Genomic DNA, 16,974 nt, shown 5'->3' on the forward strand with positions numbered 1-16,974 from the left:
GGACCCTCACACGCATCCATTGCCAGGGAGGAAGGGCCGCTGTTGCGCCTGCGCAGTCTTTGTCGCCGGCTCGCGGCGCGTGGAGCCCTCTGTGAGTCCCGCGAGTTCATTCGGCTGCAAGTCCCCGCGGCGGCGGCGCTTGTGGACCATGTCGTGGCTCTTCGGCATCAAGGGTTCCAAGGGCGAAGGCACGGGGCCACCTCTGCCCCTACCGCCCGTACAGCCCGGAGGCGAAGGCAGCGGGGACCGCGGCATGGGGGACCGGCCGGGGCCCAAGGACAAATGGAGCAACTTCGACCCGACGGGCCTGGAGCGCGCGGCCAAGGCGGCGCGAGAGCTGGAGCACTCGCGTGAGTGCGGCGGGTGGGCGCGGGCAGGGCGACCGGGCGGGGCGCTCGCGGGCAAGTGGTCTGAGCGATCGAGCAGCAAGTGGTGGTTGGGGGAGGAAACCAGCCTTAAGCGATAACCCCGCCGGAGCCACCTTGCGTGCAGGGGAAGTTCGGGATCCCCTGACCTTCTGGCATCTTCCCAGCTGCCACGCATTCTTCACGTGGGAAAACCAGTGCCGAGGAGACTCAGAGGGTACGGGCAGCAGGTGGCTGGACTGCACCCTGGTCTCCAGTTACGGCCTCTTTCCGCCTCCACGTGGGACGGCCAAGGCAGGCCAGGTTGGGGATCCGTCTGTGCTAGTTGCTGGCCGTTTTCCGTTTGAGAAGGGAGATGGGTTTGAGTGTCCTAGGCTTTAAAGAAAATGCATCAGGCTTTCACTTATTGTTGGAGAACGTTAGCATTCAGATAGGTGAGGTCTGTAAGCAACAAATAAGGCCGGCCCAGGGCAGCAGATGACCTTCTTGGCTCCCACCCTCAAGGCATCAGGCCTTGACTGCACCTTCACTAAGCCCACGTATTTTCTCCCAACCTTCTTTTCTTCTGCGGATTTGACGATGTCTCAAAAGTCTGGAATATAGCACATGCTGAGATGTTAGTTGAAAGAATACAGTGACTTTTAAGCAGAGGTGCTGTTTTCTTACCACCCTATGCTGCAGCCTTGTAAGCAGAGGTGAGCAGAATCTTCCTATCCAGGGGTGGCCTGGCACTTTGTGACTTAGTCTCTGTCCTTCCATCGGGGCCACAAGAACACCCCGCGCAAAGGTCTCCTGCCTGCCTGGTTCTCCGATCCTGGGAGGAACGTTGTGGATATTTAGACCTGGGCCCAGGGCAGCCTGTTTCCTTAGACCTACCTGGAACACTCTCTACCTCTGAGTGGGTGTTGAGTGTAATAGATGGATTAAGTTTGCGAGATAATAGAAGACAGGCTTGCAGAGGGGCTTGAGAGACAATGACCAGGCTTCAAGACACCTCAGTGATCATAGACTTTTGACATGAGGTCTAATTTCTTAGGTTTGTGTGTGGTGGGGGGTGGGGGGGAGTACACCCTCATTTCTTAGGTGTGTGTGGGGGGGAGTTCATCCTCATTTCTTAGGTGGGTGTGTGGGGTGGGGTGTGTGTGCACGCGCACATGTGATGGGGGGGCTTCACCCATTCCCTGTCCTCCCTTGGGAATCTGAAGCCTGACTCTTGGCCCCTTGCACTCACACAGTTGTACAGGCCAGTGTGAATAGCCTGTGGTGTGTCTCAGGGTAGCAGTCGAGGGAACTCCCTGACTTCCTGTCTGCTCATGCCTGTGAGCTGCTCCCAGGTCTCCTGCACTGGCTACCCCAGAACATGCTCCACTTGGGTCCACAGGGCCTTGGCCTCTGCTCTCCCACCTCAGAGCCTCCGCCTGCCACCACTTAGAGGCATTGTCTCCTCATCCGTCTCCATGTCTCGTGATGCTGTCCCAGGTGTGAACCCTACTTCATTTTGTTCTTGCCTTCCTTCCTGGCTTCTCTGCTGGTCAATGGGAGAGGTGTCACCCTGAGCTGCCTGTCCCCTCTGTCCCCACACCCTCCTCCCCAGGGTGCCTCAGGCCCCTCAGCCCCTCCCCAGGCCTGTCTTCTGGAGATGCTTCCAGTTCCCAGCCGGAGGCCTGCCCTGGTTGGCCTGTGCTCACTCTTGTTCACTCATTGCTCTCCTATGTGAACCGAAGATACCCTCAGCTGCCCTTCACAGCCTGGCCACTGTCTGTGTCCCTTGGGGCCTAGCCTAATGCTGTTGGTTCCCCAGGGCTCCTCAGTCCTCCTTGGACGCCAGAGCAGCCCATTTGGCCTTAAGCTGTGTGCTCCACGTGTTTATAGGGTTCTGGGAAGAGTAACTTGCCTGTGGTGGGTGCAGTTAACGCTGGGCCCGTCTCCTGGCGCGGGACGACGTGAGGTGACAGTCGTCATTCTCAGCACTGAGCCCAAAACTTGTGATTAGCAGGGCTCCTGGGTGCCAGACCCTGCACTAAGCAGTTTACCTGCTTTCAGATCATGAACTCCTTATTGCCAAATTCAAATTCAGCCATCTCACTCCACGAGTCGGGGGAGGGAGCGCCCGCTTTGCTTGCAGGCTGTGACCAAGCCTGGCTGCCATAGGTCACAGCTTGAGTAAACAAGCCAGATGCAGGTCCTCCCTAAGCTCTGAAGCCAGACCGAGTGCCTCAGCTGACAACTGAGCCCCAGAGCTGCCACCCGCCTCATGCGGGGCATGCTGGGAGCCGGCAGCCCCAGGGGTTATGTTCTAATCAGTGGCGTGTGGGCTGCAACTTGGGGGTGACAGGTCCTGGGATCTGCAGCCTACCTTGAAGGCCTCAAAAAATAAGACAGATGTGGCGGACAGAAGGGTGGACATGTGGTCCGCAACCTGGGAATGTGGTAGCATCAGAGAGGTGGGCTCATGGGGTCCCCAGCTTCTCTCTGTGCTTTTATGCGTTAGAAGGTTTTTCTGGTAAAGCGTGGACTTTACAGTGATGACAGAACTGTGTTATCAGGGGTCTCTTAGGCCCCATGCAAAGGTTTTTTAGAAAGGAGAGTGCTGGAGTCCGTTCCTTTATAGAACATCCTTGTATTGCCACATATTTCCACATGTGTCCCCTTATGAAGAGCACACACCTGGAAGATGTTAATTACACACATGTTTCTAACAGATGGCCTGTGAAGAGCCGCCAGCCTGCAAGCGTTGCCTTCTTTCTGGTTTAATCCTCCTTTGCTTCTTACTCAGGCCCTCAGCTGCCTGTGCTCAGTTGTAGAATAGTAACAGGTATCAAAAGCTCAAGAGAAACATTCACACTTGAAAAATAAATGACGGTATAACCACAGGCTTGACTCTCCTGCTGTCAGTGGACGAGCAGTGGACAGCCTCTCTGCTGGAGCCCTCTGGGGTGTGACGGTCCCCTGGGGGCAGACCCCACATGTGGGTTTTCTGTTGAGGGTGGAATAGACAAAAGTGGCAAGATGGGGCAGTGGTCTTCTTAGCAGGGGTCTCTGAGCAGATCTGACCAGGAACCAGCGTGGCCACGCGTGCTTTCAGGTTGAGGCTGTGGTGTCCTTGAGCGCCCCTAGCCCGGGTGAATGCTTGCCTGGTGTCCTGATGCCTGCACGCCCCTCCCCCCAGGACACGCCAAGGAGGCGCTGAGTCTGGCTCAGATGCAGGAGCAGACACTTCAGCTGGAGCATCAGGCCAAGCTCAAGGTGGGTGAGGGTGGGCACTGGGGGGCTGCAGAGAGGACCCGGGCAGAAAGGACATGGGAGAGGACACAGGCAGTGGGTGCAAGGTGGGTGCTAGGGGTTGGGGGATGGAGAAGATGGGGTGATCGGTGAGGGTGGGTGCTGGGGGAGGGTGAGAGAACACATGCAGGTGGTGGGCGCAGGGTGGGTGCCCAGGCACCTCCTCAGGGTCGAGGGAAACGGGCATCAGCACAGGTGTGTGGCCTGAGTTCTGCACAGAACCTTCTGGAAGGCAGGTGTGGGTGAGGAATCTGGTTTCTCAGAGGGGAGCCCCGCCCTCACACTGAGCACATAGTGAGCAAATGTGGAAAAGGCCCTGCTCTGTGCTCCACCTGGGTTGTTGTAAAGCGAATCAGGAAGTGAGCAGCTGGCATAAGCACATGTCGGGGGGCTGGCACCCCAGGACACTCTCTGGCTACTTTGGCACTGGCCCAGTCCATTCTCCTGGCTTCTCTTTGCCTGTGGGTCTGGGTCCTCCTGGGCCTTGGTGCAGTTGCAGCTGAGCACCTACAGGCCTGTGGGGGTGTGGAACAGGTCACATCACTGTCTGGCCCCTTCGGAGGGCCCTCAGAGGGGGAACGGGGGGCAGGATGCCTGACCAGGCCCTGGCTCACAGCAGCTGGTGTGTCCTGCAGGAGTACGAGGCTGCTGTGGAGCAGCTGAAGGGCGATCAGATCCGAGTGCAGGCTGAGGAGCGGAGGAAGACCCTGAGCGAGGAGACGCGGCAGCACCAGGCTGTAAGAGAGCGGGGCCAGGGAGGGGTGCTCATCAGGGACTGCGCCTGCGGGGGCCTGGCCTAGACCTTAGTTCCTGAGGCTGGGGTGTATTCACGTCGCCCTCTCCCTCCCTAGAGGGCCCAGTACCAGGACAAGCTGGCCCGGCAGCGCTATGAGGACCAGCTAAAGCAGCAGGTGAGCACTGCCTGGCCACTCATCTTCCCCAAGGGGGCGTGGGGGCCAGAGTCTGGGATCCTCTTGTCAGCAAGCGCTGGGTTGACGGGCGGGAAAGGGAGGGTTCCAACCGAGCTGCCCTGAGGGTCTCCCAAGTGGGACTTGACTGACAAGTGAGTTTGTAGGGGGCATTCAAACATCGAGCCTGTTGGCATTTTAGCTTCTAAATTCAACAGTTCGGCAAAAGGCCCATTTCATGAGGACAGCCGTGGGTCAGGGCCACCCCGAGGCTGAGCTGAGCGGGGGGCCAGGGTTCCTTCCTGCCTTAGACTGTGCAGCCTGCAGGCCCCAGGGTAACCGTCCCCAGGAGCTTGGAGCCCTAGGAGTGGTGGGGGTGTCTCCAAGGCCAGAGCAGCTAACCTGTTGGTGTGATGTTGCCTGTTTCCTAATCTCGAAGCCCTTCCCTTCCCTTTGTGGCTCCTCAGCAACTTCTCAACGAGGAGAACTTACGGAAGCAAGAGGAATCTGTGCAGAAGCAGGAGGCCCTGCGGCGAGGTAGGCCCTGACCTGGGGGCCCTCGGCCACGGGTCACGCCCTTGCTTTAGGCCTTTCACTCCCCAGGCAGCATCGGAGAGGGGGGGGTCGCGCTGAGACCCTGGGGGTGGAGGGCACCCTGGCTCGCTTGTCCTGTGTAGCAGCCCTGGGTGGGGGCCATGGGCTGAGCACCACCCCTGCCCCCTCCCTGGGCAGCCACCGTGGAGCGGGAGATGGAGCTGCGGCACAAGAATGAGATGCTGCGGGTGGAGGCCGAGGCGCGCGCCCGGGCCAAGGCTGAGCGCGAGAACGCCGATATCATCCGCGAGCAGATCCGCCTGAAGGCCGCTGAGCACCGCCAGACCATCCTAGAGTCCATCAGGTGAGGCCCCGCATGACAGGCTTCCGCTGGCCCCTTTCCTACGCAGGTGCCCTACTCCTCCCCTGGCTGGTCCTTCTGCAGTGCCCCTTGGGGCTGACCTAGGGGCCTCCAGCCACGTGGCACATGGCCTGATGCCTTCTGGGTCATGCCATTGCTCCCCTGCAGGACAGCAGGCACCCTGTTTGGTGAAGGGTTCCGTGCCTTTGTGACAGACTGGGACAAAGTGACAGCCACGGTAAGCGCCTTTGCCTTCTTCCCTGGGGTACTTTCACATGTCAGGGGCTCTGCAAGCCGCTGGGGGTTGGCGCCTATGCTGAGTGCTCACCCCTCCCCCTACCAGAAAGGCACAAGTGACTTGGCCTTTGGGTTTGGGGCACTTCAAACGACTCAGCATCAACCTTGGCGGGGCTGGGGGGAGGGCATGGGGGATGCCAAATGCCTGTTTCATCTCCCCGGTGCCAGCCCTTTGGTGCACTGGTGCTGGTGGGCCTGGCAAGACTCCAGGGAGCCAGTGGGGGAGCCAGGGGATGGGATGGACACCACCTGCCTCCTCTGCCCGCTCCAGGTGGCCGGGCTGACACTGCTGGCCGTTGGGATCTATTCCGCCAAGAACGCCACGTCCGTTGCAGGGCGGTACGTTGAGGCCCGGCTGGGGAAGCCGTCCCTGGTGCGGGAGACGTCTCGCATCACGGTGCTGGAGGCACTGAGGCACCCCATACAGGTAACCGCAGGTCTTGGGGGCACACACCCAACAGCCCCTTCCTCCTCTTCTGCCCAGATGCCACCCTCCTCCTGTGTGCTGACTTGCATTGCCTCCTTGATGCTGCCCCTTGGGCCCTGTGATGTCAGCACTGGGGGACTCTCACCCTGGTCCACTCGGTCCCTCTGGGGGTCTGTCGGGGTGGCCATCCTCCTGAGTGGACTGCCCCCCTGCTTGTTTATGAACTCCTGGGGCTGCGGTGAGCCGTCCTCCCGGAAGAGAAGGCATTGGAGGCAGCCTAGGGTCGACTCCTTCCCTTGAGGGGAGCCAGGCTTCCCCTGCATCTTGTGGGCTGTGCTATGAGGTCAGCGCTGGAGGTCAGCTTTGCGGACGGTCTCCCCTGCCGGCCTTGTCCAGGAAAGCTGCTTGCATTCTGGTGTGACTGCGCCATGAGCTCTGCTGACCCTCCCTACCCTCCCCCCACCCCGCAGGTCAGCAGGCGCCTCCTCAGTAAACCTCAGGACGCGTTGGAGGGCGTTGTCCTCAGCGTAAGTGGGGCTGCCCAGCCTCCCAGGAGTTGGTTTGCTGGCTGAGCCCAGCTGGGGAGAGTGGCCTCTTGTGCCAGCCCAGGCCCTCAGGAGGGACGGACTGGACAGCAGAGCGCCCCCCAAACCGCTATGTCCCCTGGCAGCCCAGCCTGGAGGCTCGCGTGCGGGACATTGCCATCGCCACAAGGAACACCAAGAAGAACAAAAGTCTGTACCGAAATGTTCTGATGTACGGGCCACCTGGGACCGGCAAAACGCTGTTTGCCAAGGTGAGGACACAGGTGGGACTGGGGCTGGTGGGGACTCACCTGCCTGGGACGCGTGCCCCTGTCCAGCTCTGCAGGCCAGGTGTCTCCACACACACGTGATCCGGCCCTGGTGGCCAGGAGAGGTGGGGTGGAGGGTAGGTGGAGCAGCCCTTAAAGCCCCTTCCCCAAACGCCCAGAAACTGGCGCTTCACTCCGGTATGGACTACGCCATCATGACGGGCGGGGATGTGGCCCCCATGGGGCGGGACGGCGTGACGGCCATGCACAAGGTCTTCGACTGGGCCAGCACCAGCCGGCGAGGGTGAGCCGGGGCTCCTGCTGGGAAAAGGGTTGGTACTTTCCCCACAGCCTGTCCCTGAGGTCCAAGGGCCTCTCAGTGTTGGTGACTTACCAGTGTTTAAGATGAGGGCTCACCAGCCCATCTCTAGTTACTTGCCCCAATGCCGGCACTGGACACGTCCTGATCGGTAGCCAGGCTCTGGGTCCCAGAGGCCACTGGAGACAGTGCGAAGTGTGGGGTTTCCGCTGGGCCATGCCCTGCCTGCCCTCACGTGGCCCTGCCCTCGCAGCCTCCTGCTCTTCGTGGACGAAGCGGACGCCTTTCTCAGGAAGCGAGCGACTGTAAGTGTCTAGAGGCCCCATTTGTCCTGAACTGGGTTGGCTGCTGGGGAGTGGGCAGGTGGTGGCCTGGGCCACATCTACACTTATGGGAAGGTTGTTGGGAGCCTGCTCCACAGCCACACTTTGTTCATACATTTCGTTTGAAAAGTGGAAGTTTAGCATCTTTTCAAAGCTAAGCTTCATTCAGTCTTTGAGCTTAGATCTGTGAAGGTCCTGCCATGTTTCTGTCCTGGATGAGGGGGGCCTGACTGTTTGCATGGCTGCTTACAGCCTGACCCTTCTCTGTGCAGGAGAAGATCAGTGAGGACCTCAGGGCCACCCTGAACGCCTTCCTGCACCGCACGGGCCAGCACAGCAGCAAGTGAGAAGGGGTGGCCAGCAGCCCTGCCTCAGCTCACGGGGCTGCTGCGGGGTGGCCAGCCCACATGACCAGACAGCTTCCTGTGTCTTCCCTCCGTGCAGTGGGATGGCCATTTGGGCACTTGGGGACATTTGTGGGCGCCCCTGAGACGTGCTGTAGGCTGAAGCCGAGCCCAGTGGCATGCTTGTCCATAGGCCACTGCCCTTGGCACCTCTGTCTGCCCCTGAGATGCATTGTTGGGCCACCACACCGTTAGGTGACCCTGGGTCGGGCTGGCCCTTCTGGGTTCCTAGTCTTGTACTCTGCGTGGGCAGGACCCTTCCAGCCCTCTGCCTGCTGCACCTGTTGCCCATGGAGAGCCCAGCCTAGCTGCTGGGAGGCACGTTGACTTCCTTCTGGGTTGTTGCCTCTGCTGAGCTGAGTGCCAGGCCTTGAGACCCTGCACTTGATTGGGGAGGGGCAGGGGTCTGTCTCCATCCTGGGTCCCCAGGTCCCTGCCCTTCCTGCATGTGGAGGCTTCATGGCCCTCCCCCCAGGCTGGGCCATCAGTCAAGAGAAGCGGGAAATTGGGGCAAGACAGGGAGGGCAGGGGGTAGAGGGTGATGCCAGTCTCCCCGGTTTTGTGGGCTGAGAAGCTGCCCAGTAGACCCTGCTGGACGGCAGCCCCCCTCTCTTGCCATGTGTTGGCTGCAGGTTCATGCTGGTCCTGGCCAGCAACCAGCCTGAGCAATTCGACTGGGCCATCAACGACCGCATCGACGAGATGGTCAGCTTTGAGCTGCCACAGCGGGAGGAGCGGGAGCGCCTGGTGAGAATGTATTTTGACAAGTATGTTCTTAAACCGGCTACAGAAGGAAAGCAGTAAGTGTCCTGCCACCACGGCGCCCCTTGCCTGTCATGTTGGTCCCTCCCCCCAGTGCCCACATGGGCACTAATCCTAACGCTGCCCCTGGGGTTTCACCACAGGGTCCTGACCACCCGTCATTGGAGGTCCTGCCCTCCTATCCTGTCCACCCATTGATCTCCTGCCTCCATCCTGCCTTCAAACCCCTCAGATCCAGGCCACACTTGGGTCCTGCTAGTGAGGGGCCATGACAGCCCACTTCTGGACTCTTTGTGCCTTGCTCTGGGCCCCTCACTGCACACAGTGGGGCCCACTGGCTGGGTAACCCTCCTTGCTCATCCAGGACCCCCCTGGCCCCCACTGCTGTGCTTTCAGGAGCGCTCCAGATAAGCCTGCTCTATTTGTAACCCTCCCTGGGGACCGGATCTCAGCCCCACTGACCTGGATCCACCTGGCACAGCTGAGCCATCTTCTGTGCTCAGGCAGACTTTGCCAGTCCTCTGCCACCTGTCCCCCGAGCTCTCTTTCCTGGGCCTCTTTCCCCTTTTGCCCCAGCTGATCCCAATCCCCTTAAGCTCCTGAAGGCACATCCTGGCCCAGCAGCAGCCTGGGCACTGTACGCAACCTGAGGAGCTGAGGCTTTTCACAAGAGTTTGAGCGGTCTCTCTCGGGCTTTCAGCCAAGCCCAATGGGGCGAGATCTGCGTGCAGAGGGGTCAGGAGTGTTAGCTGCTGTGTGCAGGGGTGGGGGTTCAGGGGGAGGGCACATGGCCCCCAGCCCCCTGGCCAGTGGTGGGGCTGGGAGTGGGCTGGGATCTCCCCCTGCCTGTTCCTGCATGTCCTGAGCAGCCCCTCAGCTGCCTCTGAGCACAGCTTGTGCCCCTCATCCTTACATGGCCCCCACTGGGGCTCCGTCTTGGGCTCCCCAGGGAAGGGACATGCCCAGCAGGGGAGGAGGTGGAAGGATCACACCTGTGGATGTTGGTCAGGGTGTGGCTCATTGCAGCAGGGGGCTTGGACACTCCTCTCTGGGGTTTCCCAGCGCAGGCTCCACCCTGGCCTCCATTAGTAGGAGCCAGGCCCTCACTGGCCTCTGGTCGTTCGTGGGTCTTGTGGACGCCCAGGCATCACTCGGGAACTCCTCACAGGCGCTTGAAGCTGGCCCAGTTTGACTATGGAAAGAAGTGCTCGGAGATTGCGCAGCTGACGGAGGGCATGTCAGGCCGGGAGATCTCTCAGCTCGCTGTGGCGTGGCAGGTGAGCCTAGACGAACCCTGCAGGGCAGAGCCCAACTGAGCCAGGGACCCTCGGAGTGGTTGGAAGGCGGTTGGGCTGGTTCCTGAGCTCCCACTGGGGTGTTTCTGAAGGGTTTCTGGACAGATGTGACATGACGGCCTGCTTCTCTGCCATCACAGTCCTGGGGCCCCTGCAAGGTGGGGAATGAGCCAGGGCCCTCTGCAGCTTCTCATTTTCTGGCCTCCCTGTTGTCGTTCTGGTCCACATCAAAAGGGGCCTTCTAGATCAGTGGCATGTCCTGTGGCCAACATGTTCACTTCCCAGGAACCACTGGGCTTTGTCTCCAGCCAGGGCCCAGATCAGTCGGTACAGGTGATGGCAGATGGTGCAGTCTGGGGCCACAGCCTGGGAGGGCATGGCGCTTCCCAGGAGCTGTCTGTGGGCACAGGACAAGACTGACCTGACGGGATTTCCTTCCTGGCTCCTTGCAGAAGCCCACAGCCTTTAGGATGATCTGCAGGGTCGTGAAGGCGGTGGGTGTCCTGGCTTTCAGGACAGGTTTGTGGAGTCACGAGGGCCTGGGGGCAGCAGGATGGTGGCTCTGGGCACACAGGTCAGAATGGCCCTGGTCAGTCCTGACACCAGGCTTTCCTCTGAGGCATCCCGGTGGCAGCTCCCCGCGTGTGGGGAGGGGAGCAGCCATTTAGCACGTTTCTCCATTGTCCTTGCTGGGTGGAGTGTGCTGAGTGAGTTGTGTCTGTGGCCACATGACAGCCTGGCCACTGTCAGCTGAGCATGAACGCATCTTTTATGAAATTAGGGGACATCTGTTGAATTTGAACATCCTCGTCCAGATACAGTGGTGAGGAGGAATACACGACTGTGTTAGTCAGGATGAACTAGGTTGTGTTGTAACAAACAGCCCCAGATCGCAAACCCCACTGCGGGAGTCAGGGGCTCTTCCCCATGCTGGCCTCAGTCAGGAAGCAGGCCTCACAAGGTTGGCTGTTTCCGTGACCAGCAAAGTGGCCAACAACCCGGGCGGCCAGGACAAAACGCACAGCCAGGGCTTGAACAAGTGTCAGCTCATGGTTCTGGAGGCTGGATGTCCTGCCTCAGGGTGCCAGTGAGGGGGTTCCTGTTGCTGTGAGGGCCCGCTTCCTGGCTGCCACCCAGCAGCATCCTTGCCACTTGCTCACACACAGCCCTGCAGGAGCAGGGTGCCATTCTGTGACCCTGCCTGACCTGACCCGCCCGTTTCCAAGGGCAGCCATGCTGGGGTTAGCACTTCAGCGTGACCTGGGGGAGAACTAACAGGTGGTCCCAGCAGCAGGGGTTCTGGTGCACCTCCTCTCCCTACTTCTCTTCCCAGTTCTTTGAGGAGGCCATAAGACAGGCCTGCATGTACTCTCGGGTGGGGAGCTGAGGGTCAGGAGACCTGACGCAAGCACGGGAGGCTGGTGCCTGCAGGGAGCTCTCCCTGTGTATCCAGTCCCTGGTCAGCTGTGCACAGGGTGTGCCTGGTACTCATTACCACTTCCAACACCACTTCCAGCAACCCCCAGAATGCCATGGGGATTCCATCGCCTTGGACAGGACATGTTGGCATCACTCTTTCAAGTTTTCTCCCCTTGTGGCCCCAGGTGCTTGGGGCTGGGCTGTGGCGACTTCTGCCCACCCTCCCACTCTCTCCGGCTGGGCAGCCCGGGGACCCGGCACCTACTTCCCATTTGCTGGTATCGTGGGCTCTGTTGCAACTGCCGCCCTGTGCCGTGGTGTGACAGTCAGGTCTATGCTTCTCACCATCCTACAGTTCGTTACCCATCATGGGAACCTGAACTTTTTAACATAAAATTCATCTTCACCATTTTTAAGTGCACAGCTCAGTGGCATTGAGCACATTCGTGTTGTTGTGCAACTGTCCCCACCATCATCTCCAGGACTTTATCTTCCCAAACTGAAGCTCTGTCTCCATTAAACACTTGCTCCCATGCCTGCCGCCCACCCCCAGCCCCCACTCCCCTACTTGCTGTCTCTGAGAGTCTTGACTCTTGCAGGGACCTGTGAGGAATCATACCGGCGTTGTCTTCTTAAAACTGGCTTCCTCACTGAGCACAGCGCCCTTGAGGCTCATCCGTGTTGTAACAGGTGTCATTCTCCTTTCTCGTCAGGCAGCCTGACACCCTGGAGTGCAATGGACACACCTCATGCACCTCTCTGGCTGCAAGTGGACACTTGTGTTGTTTCTATATATTTTAGATATTAACCATTTATCAGACACATGGTTTGCAAATATTTCCCCCCACCTTCTGTGGGTTGCCTTTTTTTTACTCTCTTGGTAGTGTCTTGCTTCTGCTGCTAGGTCGCTTTAGTAGTATCTGACTCTGCGACCCTATGGACCGTAGCCCGCCAGGCTCCTCATCCATGGGATTTTGCAGGCGTGAATACTGAAGTGGATCGCCATGCCCTCCTGTAAAGGATCTTGCCGACCCAGGGATGAAATCTGTGTTTCTTGGGCCTCCTGCATTGGTAGGCACTAGAGCTACCAGTGTCCTTTGAAGCACAAAAGATTTTAATTTTTATGAAGTTGAATTTTCCTATTTTTTTCTTTTGTCACCTGCTTTTAGTGTCACAGACAAGTCATTGCTAAATCCAGTGTCTGAAAGCTTCTCCCCTAAGTTTATTTCTACCGGTTTTAAAGTTTGGAGTTTTCCCAGCACCACTTGTTGGAAAGGCAGTCATTTCCCCAGCGCGTGGCCTCGGCCCCCTTCTTGGAGGTCACTGACAGTACACGTGAGGGTTTGTGTCTGGGCGCTCTGTTCTGTTCTGTTGGCCTGTGTCTGTCTTAGTGCCAGTACCACTGTCCTTTAGGTTTTAAAAACGAGGAAATGTGAGAATTCTGAGGTTCATGACTGTTTTGGCTACTTGGGGGCCTCTGAAATTGCATATGAATTTTAGGGTGGATTTTTTTTTTAATTTATGCAAAAAGTCATCATTGAAATTTTGATAGGGATTGCATTGAATCTGTGGATTGCTTTGGGTAGTATTGGAATTCCAGCTAAATACTTCCTGGATGAGGAATCAAACCACTGTCCCTTGTATTGCGAAACAGATTCTTAACCAATGGACTACCAGGGAAGCTCCTGTTTTCTTGCTTTCTTTTCCAGTTGTTTAGTGTTACTATAGAGACCCAAGTGGTTTTGTGTGTTACTTCTGTGTCCAGCAACTTTGTTGAGTTTATTACTTTTAACAATTTTGGGGGGATCTTTAGGGTTTACTGTATGTAATAAGATCATATCATCTACAGACAATTTTACTTCTTCCTTTCCGATCTGATGTCTTTTATTTCTTTTTCTTGTCTAATTGATCTGTCTACAATTTCTAGTGCTGTGTTGACCTGAAGTGCTGAAAGTGGGCATCCTTGCCTTGATCCTAGTCTTAGTGGAAAAGCTTTCAGTCTTTTACCATCGAGATGACGTTTGCTGTGAGTTTTTCTTATATGGCCTCTATTAGGATGAAGACATTTTCTTATATTCCTGGCCTATTATTGGTTTGTCATGCCTTATGGCTTGCAGGATCTGTTTCTCCCCCGACCACATATCATACCAGGACCCTTGGCAGTGGAAGTGTAGAGTCCTCACCACTGGACCACCAGGGAATTCCCCCTAGTTTATTGTTTTCGTCAAGAAAGGGTATTGGATTTTGCCAACATTTTTTCTCATTAACTGAAACGCTCATGTGGTTTTTGTCCATTTTGTTAATTATTTGCCTAGGTCAGTTTCCCCTAGGTGAGCCATTCTTGCACTCCAGGAATAAATCCCATTTGGTTGTGATGTATACCAAGTCAGTGTGCTACTGAGTTTGGTTTGTTAGTATTTTGTTGAGGGTTTTACATGAGTATTCACAGAGGATCTGGATCTATGGTTTACATGTGGTGTTTTGTCTGGTTTTGGAAGAGTTTGAGCAACATTGGTGTTAGTTCTCCTTTAAGGTTTTGTGTGTTTTTTTGTAATGAACTTCTAAATTTTTGAATAATTCCAAGTTCACAGGAAGGTCACAAGGCCAGCACAGCCCTCACTACACTCTGAATGTCTCACCACATCCCTGAATTCCACTTTAGATTTGATCTTACCCAGAACCCGCCCGGATGCCCATGATATTCCATCCTGCTGTCTCAGGCTCCTCAGGGTGGGCTCTTCTGAGCATGATCCTCATGGTTCGAGGAATACTATAGAGCGTCCCTCCTTTGGTCGGTCTGGTGTCTCCGACTGGGATTGTGGGACTGTGGAGGAGACCCTAAAGGCGAGGTACCCATCTGGTCATGGCACATTGGGGCATCAGCCATCCACACAACATCACAGGGATGTTGGCCTGGATCCCCTGGTTACATGGTGGCCGCCTGGCTTCTCCATGGTGACGTCACTGCATACCTCTACCCACCCCTTCCCACCATTGGATCCCCTCTGGCTGCCGCCACCCAGCCTGCCTCCTCTACTGTTCTCATGTGTACCTCGCAGGAGGCTGCAGGGGCAGCCCCTCCGTCCTTGGCCTGGCTCGGGTGCTGAGGACAGCTGTGTCCCAAGACTGGGGCCACCTGGGTAAGCACAGTGACTGGTCATCTCAGACAGTGGGAGCTTGCTCCCAATGCCCTAATGTGGCTGAACCTCCTCAGGGAGCTGGAGAGAAACAGCCAGCCTGGCTTGAGCCCCCTGCTTGGTGGACACTTGAGTGCTGTCCTCAGGATAGGCACATATCAGAGCCACTTGGTGGGTGACTGGGAGCAGAAGGGATGCTGGGTCATCTGGGTGGCATGTGGCCTGGCCAGAGGACCTGCTTTGGCAGCTGCAGTGCTGTGGACCACACTGGGACCTGACTAGCAGAACTCTGGTTCCCCGAGCCATGTGCCAAGGCTGGGGTATGGGGAATGCAGTGCTGCCCACAGCAGCCCCACAGTTCTGGGAAGCACTGTGTGCGGACAGTTGGGGGCCTGTGAGGGGCATGTCCCGGTGGACTGTGCCCCAGTTGACCCCTGGAGGGCTTTGCTTCCCTTTAGTGTCAGGCCTGTGGTGGTTCTGCTGACCATGGCCTGGGCCTGAGGGGAGCTTGGTTATCCACAGAGCAAGGCCTGCAGTTGAGGGGTGGGGCTCCCTCCTGAAAGTAGTCCTCTGGGTTTCTATTTTTATAAAGTCATTGAGAAACTTAGTGGAGCAGGCAGAACCACGGAATTGAGGGGTGGCGGCCACACTGGGCTGCAGATCTGCCTGTGAGCACGCGTGTGTGGCACACTCAAGTGCATAGGGAGTCAAGGCGTGTGCCGTTGGCATTTCTGTCTGCACGTGTGTCCTGCTGAGAGGCCAGGCCCCTCCTGAGTCTGAGCACAGGCCCAAGGGAGCACCCTGGGCTTTGCTCCTGCCTGCCCTGCCTGCAAGAGGGCTTTGGGTTCTGTGGGGTGGGGGATAAGCAGCAGCAAGGATGGGGCTGGCCTACAGGCTGAGTGGTTCCTGGTGACTGGTGGGCCCTGACCAGTCACCTGGGAGCCACAGGCCTGGCCCCTTCCCTGTGCGGGCAGCCCCTCTGGTGCCCTGAGTCAGTACCCTTTTCTTCGCCAGGCCATGGCATATGCCTCTGAGGACGGGGTCCTCACTGAGGCCATGATGGACGCCCGGGTTCAGGATGCCATCCAGCAACACAGGCAGAAGATGCAGTGGCTGAAAGCAGAGGGGAGCCAGCCGCCAACCCTGCGCACACAAGCTGAGTGAGCTGGCCTAGACTCCCAGGCACACTGGCCAGGTGGCTTCAGCAAGAAGAAACACCGAGGTGCCCAATCTCCTGGCAGTTTTCATCTTCCTCGGTCAGGGGCGAGGCAGTGTCAAAGGCCTCTGCTAGGGACCAGCTGCTGCTTAAGACCTGGGCATCTTTGAGGCAGGGTTGGTTCCTCTGCCCCCCACCTCCAGGCTGGTGCTTGCTGGGGCCACCCCCAGGACACCCTGGGAGATATGTCCCCTGGCCAAGCCCAGATGGGGAGAAGGCACCATTCCCCATGCCCAGGGGCAGCAGCCAGGCTAGCAGCACTGCATCCCAGCAGGTGCTGGCTGCTTCAGCTGTGAACAGCAGTGGTGGCCTGGCCAAGGGAGGGGACCTGACTTTGCCGAGTCCCACCCAGGACCAGAACAACAGCCGTGAGCTGTTCTGCCATGAGCAGAGCTGGTCCCTGTGCGGCCCAGCAGGGGTGCCCACCACTCTCTTCCAGAGGGGTGTGCCCCTCAGGTCTGTGAACCTAGGGTTCGGGAACTAGCCCACCAAGATCTCATGGCCAAGGATGTTCAGCCCAGGGGGACTGGCTAGCCCACAGAAGCCACAGCTCTCCCTGACTGGAGTTGGTGTCTTTTTAATCCAGAATCTAATTAAAAAAAAAAAAACAACAAACTGGCAGGTATCACCAAGTGTTTGTCTCATTCCTGCCGTGGGGGTCCCGGGGTCAGAGGTGAAAGAAGAGGCAGAGGCTGGAGCTTTCTGGAGAATTTACTGACCAGCAGGGGTGGGAGTCACAGTGAGGCGCCCGACCGGGGATGCCCTGGGCAGGGTGGCCGCACTTGCCACAGCAGGGTTCGGGGGCCTTATTGCTGGGCCGGGGCCTACCCCGGGCCCCTGCCCCACGCCCCTACTGTGGGCCCTGTGAACGCACACGCCTCATGCACGTGCTCCCGTGTGCAGACGTGGGCGCACCAGGGTCCCACCCCTTCCCTACCGCGCCTGGCTCCCGGCCGCGTTCCCCTCCAGCAGAGATGGCTCCAGCTCCGGGAACCAGACACATGGACGGAGAGACAGACGCAGGCGCACAGGAGGCCTCCAGCTTCAAGCGGCAGACGTGGTCCCAGGCTGGGCACGCGGCCCCGCCTCCGTCTCAGGTGCAGCCGCCCCCGCCCCACCCCGACCCCCTTTA

At 58.1% G+C, this 16,974-nt stretch overlaps 1 protein-coding gene across 1 annotated transcript; it reads left to right on the top strand.

Moving 5' to 3' along the window:
- Window positions 1–16,970, top strand: ATAD3A (ATPase family AAA domain containing 3A). The gene is made up of 16 exons (XM_006066911.4): window positions 1–350; window positions 3,535–3,611; window positions 4,283–4,384; window positions 4,499–4,558; window positions 5,023–5,092; window positions 5,288–5,453; window positions 5,619–5,688; window positions 6,019–6,174; window positions 6,645–6,701; window positions 6,845–6,970; window positions 7,147–7,271; window positions 7,540–7,591; window positions 7,882–7,952; window positions 8,646–8,813; window positions 9,944–10,052; window positions 15,641–16,970. The coding sequence occupies exons 1-16, from the start codon at window positions 149–151 to the stop codon at window positions 15,788–15,790; spliced, it is 1,761 nt and encodes a 586-aa protein (XP_006066973.1). The 5' UTR covers window positions 1–148; the 3' UTR covers window positions 15,791–16,970.
- Window positions 16,971–16,974: the final 4 nt, after the last annotated feature.

Source organism: Bubalus bubalis, chromosome 5 (genome assembly GCF_019923935.1).
Source record: "Bubalus bubalis isolate 160015118507 breed Murrah chromosome 5, NDDB_SH_1, whole genome shotgun sequence".
Taxonomy (NCBI): domain Eukaryota; kingdom Metazoa; phylum Chordata; class Mammalia; order Artiodactyla; family Bovidae; genus Bubalus; species Bubalus bubalis.